An 11,929-nucleotide genomic window follows, 5' to 3' on the forward strand; every position below is an offset into this window, starting at 1 on the left:
GCATCCTAATGGGTTGGCTAGGCAGAGTAGTGACAATCATAAATGATTCATTCGCAGTTAAATTTTCCTCACATTAACACACATGTTAAGAAAATAAACTTAAAATTTAAGAGAAACTTACGAACTTTTAGAAGGACGAAAATAATTATCAAAAAAAAAATCTTAAATTATATAAAAATGTAAAACTTTCAAGACGATCACCCTGTCAATTCCTTCGATCCACCGTCAATTCCCTCGACCCATCCCTAACGATATATATACATTATCTTATAACGTTGAGAAACTACTATCAAGGGATAAGGAAACCCAGGTTTTGCAATTATGCAGTGCCTTCAACCAGTCAATTTCTTGGTCCTCAACCTCTCAGCATACGCCTCGCTCCCATGGCTTTCATACCTGCATTTACGAGCCATCATAAATTCACCATTTTCATTTCTTTTGATCAACAATAGCAGCTTTTCACATTCTTACTGGGTTGTAAAGATATCAAAGGGCTGAGGCTTTCAGCAAGTTTAACAGCTTCTTCCCCGTATTCACCACTTGATTGAAGCAAAAGTATCGCCCCGTCGTAGACGAATCTTCGAAAGCTCGAATATGAACATCGACTAAAAACTCACATCAACGACGGCTAGAACTCCGTTTTCAAACATTTCAGCAGCTCCTATTTCGGATTGAAATCAAGATGGCGTTAGATACTAATTGCGACTCAAATATTATGATGGATGCGTATTGTATACCTTTAAGATAGGACATGGTTGAACAAGGGTTTTGCTGTGCACACCAGGGCCAAGAACTAGTCCAGCGTTGACAAAACCATGTTAAGCATTCGATCCATGGCAAGTGCCCAAGCAGCCTGCTCGGACAGTGTTTTAGCAAGGGCATACCAACTGCACATAAACAAGACATCAAGGGCTGACTACAAACCATTCTATAACTAAGAAAATTATGACAGGGTACCGCTATGAATTGTCAATAGCTAAGAAATTCTGAAAAGTAAAGGAAAGACCTTCATTTTGCGGCAGAAATCTTGATCACTCCAAGACCTCTCATCTACATCTTTCTGTGAACAAATGTTTTCTCTCCAAATAGCTGCAGTTAAGGAAGAAGTGAACACAATCTTCTGCATGCCATCTGTTTGTGCACAGGCCTCAACTACATTGATTGCTCCCCTCACCTCCAAATCCACAATTGAGTTCTGATAATGAAATTTGTTAACAAAAATTCCAGCCTGAATAACAAAAAAATATGGGAATTTAAGAGTTTTGGTCATCACTTACATCATAACTATCAGGACTCTCTAAACAACAGAACAAAGCAGAACACCTCAAAGCAACAAGAATGGTATGGTAATCAAGTATATCCACACTAAAAACTGATAATTTCTTCTCTACACTTTCCATTTCCTTAATTTTCTTCTCTATCTCTGTCTCTGATCCTGTCACAACCCCAAAAACAGGGAAACAAAAACGAAAAGATTCAAACAAAAACCCAACTCGAAGAAAGATCACCACAAGAAGAAGAGGTTACCAAGTAAGAAAGGGGGGAATTTTAAATAGTTACCCTTTATCTGAGCTGCATGAACCGTGTAACCTTTACCCAATAGCCCTTTGAGAATCCAAAAACCCACATAGGTTGATGCATCAAGAACACAAATGATGGCTTTCCGTGATCCATTTTCGTTGTTGTTGCCGCTTTTGATCAAAGTAGTTTATTTCTTCTGGTAATCAGCTTCCTTATATAGAAGTTAAAAGACGATATGAAGGTGAGAGTTCTCAAAGGGGATGACGAGTTGGTGAACTTTTGCTACACGTTCCCATCTACTCTCCCCCAAGTACTCTATTTTTTTTGGGGTAAATTTATGCATCTACTAACCTATTCTTTTAGTAATTAGAATGATTATAAAATAGTATAAATTTTAGAAGTGATTACGAGTTTGGTTAAGTTTAATTTTTGATCAATTCAATTAGAAAAATATCATTTCACTTAAATTCGATTGATTTGAAGAGCCGATTCGATTCGAAGAGCATATTCTCTTTTCCAAATCTGATTCAACTTGAATTTTTAGAGTATAAACCTTATTTGATCCTACTCGACATAAAATAGGGACCTAATTAAAAAACTAGAGAAAGAGAGTATTATATAAATTATCTCTACATTTATAGGAAAAATATACTATTACCCAGAGCCGTGTTGGATCAGATTGAGATTTCACCCTCACGCTAATTCGATGCAATTCAAACCCCATTTTTTATAAAAAAAAGTGACTTGATAGATTAGTCAAATACATCGGTTTCGAGTTAAATTGTCATCTTTAGATGTTCAGAATCTTTATTATTATTAACAACGTATATATACCATAAAACGTAATTTCGAGCTCAAAATATTAGAAAGAATAATATTTTTTTACAACAGAGACAATTAAATAAACTCAACGGTTCATTTCTGTTTTTATAACTAAATCTAATTACATATGAAATAATATAAAAGATGGATTTATTAAAAATTATTTTAATACATAAATACTGTAGAAAAATTGTGAAATGTAGAAATTAAAGCACTCAATAATGCACCAAGAGTGTGTTCAGTTATTTCAACGCATAAAGCCAAAAACAAAAAGATTTTTTTACTTTGAATATTATTATACTATTTTGGGAAATAAGGTAAATGTGAGCTTCTAGATGCCCAACGCACGGCAAGGCCAACTCGGAAGTTGGTCCCACACCTATTACAGACATCGACAATTATGTACGTGTACGCAAATTTTCAAAAACTTATTCATATATGCATTTTTCAAAGTATATCGTGTACTAAATGATGTGAGAGAGTAAGGCTGGGTGTTGGGCCTCTCTTCCAAGATAGAAGGAAGTTGTTTATATTCGAATCACGTCATGTTAACGGATTGACGGATGATTAAGAGTGTGTTTTGTAGATCAATTATTTAAGATATGTAGTGTCAATTCATTATCATATGTCTTATTAATCACATGAGATTATCTTATTTGAATAAAGAAAGACTCGCTTGAGGGCCACAGCTTCGCTCCACGAAGGAAGGTCGAGAGGGCCAGGTTTTGTGCGGATCCAACGCTCTACTTGAAAGAATATCTTATTGGTCATGTTCAATGGTACATTAATGGATTAAATACACATATACCTCATTAATTGAAGAAGGCGTTATACAATGACGTGATATGAAATTATTTCATTTTGAATGGGATGTATTAGTTTTTGAGGCTATGTTTGAGAGGGGAGTCATAGAAGCCACTTATGCTTTAGGCATAAGATTGATTTTACATAATCTCGAGCATCAAAGGGCTATTAGGTACAATCCTTTTTGGTCTTATATATTCAAGAAGAAAGATTGGGTTCTCATGCATTGTCAGGGTCGGGGACGGACGTAGCATCATATACTAGGAGGAGCAAAAACAAATTATCAACTGAAAATACAAAAAATAATTAAAATATATAATTTGAAATTTTTAGGGGAGAAAACTGCCCCAACCAACCCTCCTTCGATCCATCCCTGGTCAGAATGATCTAATTAGGTTGAATTTGATTATATATCCACTTTTATAATGTTTAAATGAATATAAATCTTGTTTGTAACTTTCTTGTTGGGGATTTAATACATGTTGGGTGTATTTTGATGTTAAATGATTCTTGTATGAATTACTTGATGATTAAGACATGTTTTAAGGGTATATTAGGACTTAAAGAAGGTCAAAAATTGAGATTCAATTCTAAAGTTTCAAAACTATGAAGTGAATATCGAAACTATGTAAAAAGTTTCTAAACTTTTAAAAGTTTTAACATCTTTAAACATCATGACCAAAAGTTTCAAACTCTTTCTAAATTTTGAAAATTTACAATTTAATTAGGAACCATAACTTTATCAATTAATGTCTAATTTAATCGTTATTTTTATTCATAATTTTGAAAAAAATATACGTGTTAAAAATAGGTTTAGTCAATAAATGAATATTTAAATGATCTTCAAAACTTTTAATATTATAATTAAGTCATTAAAATATGTAAAATTATATTTTAGACCCCTTTAAAAATTGATTTGTAATTGAACCCTCATGACTGATAAGTTTGATAATTTAATACCTAATTTGATGAGAGATTGATGATTGATTCTCTGATTTAGTTTATATTTGTCTCCGAATAAGTTTCAATCAATCAATACGATATCTCTAGCTCGGATTATGATTAGACTAGGTTAGGGTTGTTATGAAAACATTTTAAATATTAATTTAAATGTTCAAAAGTTCTAATGCTCCAAATTCTCCAACGACTATATGATGAGACGGGTTTTTAGGTATGTCTTTTATCTTCTCGAAATATACTTTGCACATTTTAGATATTTGAACAAACATCCCAAACCTCTCAAATTTGTGAAAACTCTCAAGCCCTAAAAATGATAGATTTTTATTTAAATTAAGAGTTTTAAAGAGGTTTTTAAAAAAACAAATCGATAAAGTGGCAGAAGAAATAAGACAAGTTTATCGATGTCGCGATTAACCATATAATTTAACATTTTTTATTTGTAATTATGTTTAAAATATTTATATTACATAAATTTTGATATTAATAATTAATATTATATAAATTTAATATATTTATTTATTCATGTAAAATTTATATTTTAAAACTTAACAATACAGACATCCGAAGAATACACTATTTCTCAATCCCATCACAATTCACAAGAGAAAAGCATAAAGAATAGAATAGGATAGCCAGCCCCAGACCCAGCCCCATAATTAAAAGGTGCATATTGTTAGTAGTTTTTCTTTTTATCAGTTCTTATTAGTAGATAAAGCCACATAATTCTAATTTAAGGACAAACTAAATTAACTATATAAAAATAGAAAAGATAAAATTAAATAAACTAAATTTAAAGGTTTAAATATATATTCATATATATTTAATGATGAAAAGTTTGGGGAGCAGTGGCCCCGACACTACATAGCTTCCCTACTACTTAGGAGAGGTGAAAAGAGATTTTTGCTCCAAATGATAATTGAATGAGAAATATAAAATGTCAACCGAAAACTTTAACTATATATTCTAATATTATTGGCATATTTTTTTTTATAAGAAACCATCAAACTAAAAAGTACATACATAGGTATACAGTTACATAAATAAAAAGTGAGAAAACTTAACAACATTTTATGAACCATAAAACTTAACAACATTTGATATGAACCATTAAATCTTATATGGACCGAGAGTTGTTATGCGATCGTAATTTTTGAAAATTTAAAATTTTATAATTAAATATTTTTATATTCTTTGTTAATAGTTTAAATTATATCCTAAAATTTTATAATTTATAATTTTAATACAATTTCTTTAAAAAAAACGTACCCTTGATATAAATTTTATATCTATACTTAATAGATGCAATTAATGGGCAATCAACCCACCCTGGTATTTCCAATTTCATTACATGTGTGGAGTTTACCAAATTAATGGGCAATCTCAAAATTAAACGATAACCAGTGTAGTATCATAGATTGATTATACTAACTTATACACTCCTCCCACGTTTCTTTACTTTGGGTAAAGTACATAAATGGTCCCCGACTATAGGGCGTTACGTTGTTGAGTTTCGACTATTAAAAGTTACAAATGATTACGGAACTATTCATATATTCAAACTCGTCCTTTTCTATTTAAATTGATAGTCTTTTGAGCTAAATGTTAATTTGTTGATTGAGATATAATAAAATCATATTTTAATGATATCTAGTGGCAACTCGTTGCTTCCAAAAACTAGCTTGACGACATAATGTTTCAAGCATTGGCTCGATTGCATGATGTAAATGAGAGTCGATTCACAAATACAGCTCAAACAGTTTTGAGATCATATTTTTATCATATCCCATTTAATAGGTTAACATCAAACTCAGACGACCGTCAATTTTTTAAAGAAAATAATGAGTTTGGAACATGAAAACCAGGGGACCTTTTATAACTTTTTAATAGTTGGTGGACTCAACAAAGCAACACTATAGTAGAGACCTTTTGTCATTTTTAATAGTCGATTGACTCAACAAAATAGTACCCTATAATCGAGGGACTATTTGTGTACTTTACCCTTTTATTTTTCATTTCACATTGATATATGAATTTATTAGTCACATCAATCTCCCTTTTTTTTTTGGATAAACCATACATATGATCACTTAACTATTGTATCTTTCATTTGACAATTGATTTCTCAATTTTGTTAATCATCATTTAATTATTTATTGACAATTAAGCCACTAGTTATTAACATTAACGAAGTAGTTACGTGATAGTTAAAAATTTGATTGATTACACACTTAATCCATGTTACTTATTATATCAATTGATCCTAATTTAATTTATTTTCCTTAATTATAGGATGTACTTTTAATATATACAAGATATATTTTATATGTTACTAATTATGAACTAATCTTCTTCTGGTTGAGCAGTTGCTTGGGGTAAGTAAGCAGAGCCTATATTCAAGTCTCCCCTCTCCCATTCTTTGTTAACGTATGGTAGCTTAATTGATAATATTTAAATAATTAAGTGGTCTGATTGATAAAATTAAAAAATCAGCAACCAAAATAAAAAAGACAATAACTAAGTGGTCATAGGATAATTTACTCATTTTTTTAACCTATGACAACACGCACACCCTACAAACGTAAATACTCAACCCATGACTCTAGGAAAATAACATTTCATTTTTACTGAGACCATTCATGTGTTATTTTTTTAAATTCTAAGACAAAAACGTTACATAATATCACTCATCACAGTCTAATTTTATAAAAGAAGGGTCAACATGTGAAAAATTAGGGGCCAATGCAAAGAAGTGTACAAATGAGGGGTAAACATAGTTAAGCCATTTTTTATGATCTGATAGGGAGTTCTAGTAGCAACCAATGACATCCACAAAACCATTAATATTGCAGAAGCCATTCATGCCTTAACAACTGCCCTTTTTCTCTATGTTTTTGGATGTAAGAGGAAAGATGAAAGTCACAAAAAATAAAGTTATGCGTGGGGAATTGTTAAACACTTCACCTGTCTTCATCAAGCACCTTGCTTCCCTACTGTAATAATGTTCAACACGAGATATCGTTTTATATACCATTCAATTTTATATGCTAATTTTATTGAGTGACCTCAATTATGGAGTGTGTTGTTTTTCTTGAGATTTTGAGTTGAATATTTGTATTTGTAAGGTGTGTACATTATAATGACTAAAAAAGATTATGAACATATATATCTTGTAATCACGTCAGACTATTCAAAAAGAAAAGAAGAAAACATAATCTTAAGGTTTATATCTATTTAGTTAAGAGTACATTCGATTCAATTTTAATAAAATATTAACCGAATCATACTATGTAGTTTTCTAAAAATGAAATCAAAACCACAAAAAAATCAGTTAGTCTAGTGAGATGATACATTAGATTTCTTAGCAAGTTCATGAGTTTGAACTTTGGCGTTTGTGAATTGAGCAAACTAGGTTGAGAGGGTCGCCCCCGTAATAAACCTATGCAAAATCTGATATGGATTAGATCAATAGATCGGATACCAATGATTAATTTAAAAATAATATCAAAATCGAGTGATATAATAATCTAAATTTTCTGTTCAATTAATTCAGTTTTATGATTTTTAATTGTTATCTATTTTTCAAACTCAACATCAAACAACAAACTTCAAAAATTGGGTTCAAAATTACAAGTTAAAATAATATTTAGTTTTAAAAGTTTATTTATTTAAGTTTCTCTTATAACAAATTCAAAATAATTTGATTTGGATCATTTTTTAATTCGATTTTATTTGAAACAAACTAATTCCATAAGAAAAAAAACTGAACTAAATCAAATTATGAAATTATATATTTAAAACGAACCAAAACTTAACTACAAATGAAAAACTCAAAGTAAATTAAATCACACAATTCAATTTAATTTTTTGATTTTCACAATTCATTATTCTATCCTAAATTCCTAATCTTAGGCGTTATGTATTATTATATTATTATTATTATTAAGCTAAAAGTAATTACAAAGTACTTTATATTCTAAGTACTCTCTATCATTTGAGAATGAACGCTCATCACCCTTATCACTGATGTTCAAACCTGTGACGTCTAAGATAACAAAACTATTCCTTTAACCACTAAGGTAAGTGGTTCATGCATCTTAAAAATTATTTTATAATTTATTTATCAGTTTGACTCTTATATTATCATCACGGTCTCAAGTTAGTCTATATTTTTCATTAAAAAATTGACAAAATCCAATTTTTTTTCTTTAGTCCCTTTTATTTTTTAATGATTTTACAACTTCAACAATAAAATTTAAATTCAGAACATGCATTTTGGAAATACTTTTACACTTTCATAATTTTAATTTTTATTGCACGTAACAATTTTTTATACCACATATTATTTTTAATAAAAAATAACAAATTAATATAATAACATAATTAGGGATGAAGCTATGCTTCGTCCAAGAGGATCACACCCCATAAATTTTTAATAAAAAAATTACTTGAAGAAAATACTTATTTAACCTTCTTAATTTTAGTTTAATTTCATTACTCCTCTCAATTTTATTATTAATCATACTTTGTCACTTTTGATTTGATATAATGACTTCATCTCTCAATCTAATAATAATGCAAGGATTTTAAACTATTAAGCCTACTCCTAAAAAAATTCCAATAAACCAATATGATTTAATTTGGATTGGATGGTGGACCTACTAAAAGATTTAAGCCTGATATCTAATTTTTAGGCTCATTTTATTTATCAAGTCCATTGGATCCATTAAATTTGTTATATTCTTTCAACATTAATATTAATTTTTTAATACAAATTCTAAATTTAATCCTACTTATACTTAGGGTAGGAGAAGGGGACTCTAAGAAAAAGAAGGGAGTGCTTTAGTGAGTCTGAAGGGGTGTGTACATTTTCAATTAGTCAATAAAATTTTGAACAAATACCATCCTCACCCAGTGCTTGGTACTGGTACCATTTCGAAAGACATTAGTTGGCTTTAAATCCAATTATGAGCTGAAGGGTGGGTCTGATACAAATGTAGGGGCCTACATAAGGCCCAATTAAACAAATTTAAACTAAGGTGTCCTAAGGCTAAAGAAATGTAGTCAAATCCTCAAGTACCGAAAAGGGAAAAGGGAAAAGGGAAAAGGGAAAAGGGAAAAGGGAAAAGGGAAAAGGGAAAAAGTTAAGTAAGTCACCCCAAGGCCTAATGTAATGTTGCGTGAAGGTGAAATGATCAACCTAAAGCCATAAGCTTTCAAATGCTTAAAAACCTCGCTTAATCCATTCTTTGAAGTGAGGAAATGTTCCACTCAATCGTTTTGAAATAATACTTGTGATACAGTCCTTCATGTGTGATGTGTATGGATAATATGATTGTGATGCTTTTGAGCTTGATTGTGAATCATATTGTGTATGAATATTTAGTCCAATGTTATGTGAAATCAGACAACCTCATCTTGAGAATTATGTGAAAATTGTACTGACACTATCTGTTACGGAATTTCTACTAATATGTTCAATGCTATGTCAAAATGGGAAGTCACATTTACTCAGGTGACAATGACTATTTCTAGTGATATGTGTTACCGGGATCCCTATACCAGCAATCGGTGCTATGTGATATTGGATGCTAATTGTAGTATTGTGTTATCTTGTGTAAAAATATATATGTGTAAGTAATGATTATTGTGATAGTCGATGATTGTAATGTGTATGATTTCTAATATGCGGACGTTAATAGATGCAAACAATGTTCCATTGATGCTAGTATGCTCATAATCATGCCTCTCTGTTTATACTATCTAGCATGCTTATGTTTATGAACTGCAAGTAGGATAGTAGAGTAGATGTGTACCACTGAGCTTTGTTAGTTCTATGTTCGGATATTTCCATTCTCAGGTCAATAGATTAGATCATTGAGGAGCATCATCACCACAAGATTACCAATACCGTTGGATTACCAGTGTACAATATCAATCTCTTAGTGGGCATATACTTTTATATGACCCTTATTACTGTGATTTGGTTTGTAAACTCTATTTGGATATTTTATATGGTTTTGTATTAAATAGTCTGGAGCTCCATTTTGTATAAACTACTTAAACTGTTTTATCTTTATCAGTTATAAATCATGTTTGATTTAAAAAAAAAGATTCAAAAATTTTGACGAGTGCTTTGACAACTCGATGTAGTATAGGCCCATCATTCCATGATCGGTTTGGAGTTTTACATTGACAGGTTGTGGACTTACAAAGATGTTTGAGTACGAGATGAGAGATTTCATCTCCTTTGATTCTTTTATGTCAAGAGGTGTTCCACGTCACCACACCAATTGTTGATGGGGAAAGGTAGTTATATTGACTGTTGACGGTTCGACCCTTCTAGTTTGTGTGGGAGTCGGAGTCGATAGTTGAACATTGTTTGGTCGGTCATATTGACGATAAAGAGATAAAAGAGAATATAGAGAGAGCGGAAATGAAGATCAAGAGAGAATAAGCCCTCTTTCTACCTTCATATGGATTTATATATTGATATTTAGTGTTGTTGTCATGTGTGGGGCCATGATGGTTATTTGTAAATCGGCAGGATGAATAGATCGGATTGTCAATAGATCACGTGAGACTACAAGTATAAGATCATAATTGATTGAAGGATATTAAACTTTAAAAAATTTAAAGAACTTTAGTACAGTCTAACGTGATCTGCAGAGAAGGTATAAAAAACTTTACTCAGAAAATAAACGTGTGCACTATAGTTGTGTATAGTGGAGAATTTTGTCTAAAGATTTCGATTATTTTAATGTTATAAAGATTTGGTTATAGTAATGAAAATGGAAATAGCAATAAGATTTGTCGGGGAGAAGCCGGATGAGAAAAGGAAGTACTTTCCCAGGCAGCTTACCAGCCCATTTGAGATCCACTTAACATAGTGCATGAGTGAACATCCACTATAGACTGCAATTCTTTTGTCTCGGGTACCTTGTTCAATTATTTGGCTGGTGGCGTAACCCTTTCGTTTGTATTTCCTTTTTAGCGAACTGCTAGTTAGCTCACCATGTGCTTTTATTTAGGTAAATAGGGTGAATTGAAGACTAGAAAAACACATTTAGAACTCTATGAATCATATATTACAACTTATCATAGTGAGACATCCAACTTAGGGTCAACTTCGTTGAACCGGTGGTTGCATCTCAAGTTGAGGTATCCCTATGATCTCCTTGGCATTGATCTAGCGATAAGGGTGTCCTAAGGGCATCTTCGTTTGTACAAACAAAGACAACATAATATTAAGGGCATTGACAGATTACCCTTTATTGATTTGGATAGAGAGTTACCTACCATCTCACTAGTGGATGTCTCAATACGAGCATCTCGTCTAGAGACATATCCCATTTACTTGTAGAGAGAACCCTCTCTATAGCAAAGAAGAAATTAGGATGGTTCATTTTTTATTGATTTAGGTGGAGAGCTACAAAATTAATACAATTTCTTTATCTCGATGTACTGGTGGAAGCATCTCAATTAGGGGCATCATGAGTATTCATAGCGTCAATCGATCAGTGAGGGATCTATACATATCTTTTTAGCTCAAAATAAAGGTCTGCGAAGGGTAGCATCAATCGAGCAGCGAGGGATCTATGCATATCTTTTTAGCTGTCTTCGAAGGGAGGGATATACGGCATTAAAGTCAATAGTTCTCGAAAGAGATCACGTAATTCACCTTTTATTAATTTGGACAAGAGCTCTCAATTTCAAAATTATGAATTCCAATGTTTTAATTCTAATTCGACAACATCATATGCATGTTGGTTTCCCTTTATCAGATTTAAAACGAAGGCAGCAAGGATCCTTCAAAGATGAACGC

General features: G+C 31.3%; 1 protein-coding gene across 1 annotated transcript; it reads right to left on the reverse strand.

Moving 5' to 3' along the window:
• Nucleotides 1-793: 793 nt before the first annotated feature.
• On the reverse strand, nucleotides 794-2,245 carry LOC120150531 (cinnamoyl-CoA reductase 1-like). The gene is made up of 5 exons (XM_039163208.1): nucleotides 2,241-2,245; nucleotides 1,561-1,691; nucleotides 1,278-1,435; nucleotides 1,007-1,195; nucleotides 794-916 (listed from the first exon to the last, which is right to left on the reverse strand). The coding sequence occupies exons 1-5, from the start codon at nucleotides 2,243-2,245 to the stop codon at nucleotides 794-796; spliced, it is 606 nt and encodes a 201-aa protein (XP_039019139.1).
• Nucleotides 2,246-11,929: the final 9,684 nt, after the last annotated feature.

The sequence above is a fragment of the Hibiscus syriacus genome, unplaced genomic scaffold (genome assembly GCF_006381635.1).
Source record: "Hibiscus syriacus cultivar Baekdansim isolate YM2019G1 unplaced genomic scaffold, ASM638163v2 tig00111022_pilon, whole genome shotgun sequence".
Lineage (NCBI taxonomy): Eukaryota > Viridiplantae > Streptophyta > Magnoliopsida > Malvales > Malvaceae > Hibiscus > Hibiscus syriacus.

What these genes read in the sequence shown, in the direction of transcription:
- LOC120150531 (XM_039163208.1), bottom strand. An exon ending in TCATGCAGCTCAGATAAAGG is followed by an intron (nt 1,436 to 1,560) that starts GTAACTATTTAA and finishes GGGTTGTGACAG; the next exon opens with GATCAGAGACAGAGATAGAG. An exon ending in ATTTCTGCCGCAAAATGAAG is followed by an intron (nt 917 to 1,006) that starts GTCTTTCCTTTA and finishes AATGGTTTGTAG; the next exon opens with TCAGCCCTTGATGTCTTGTT.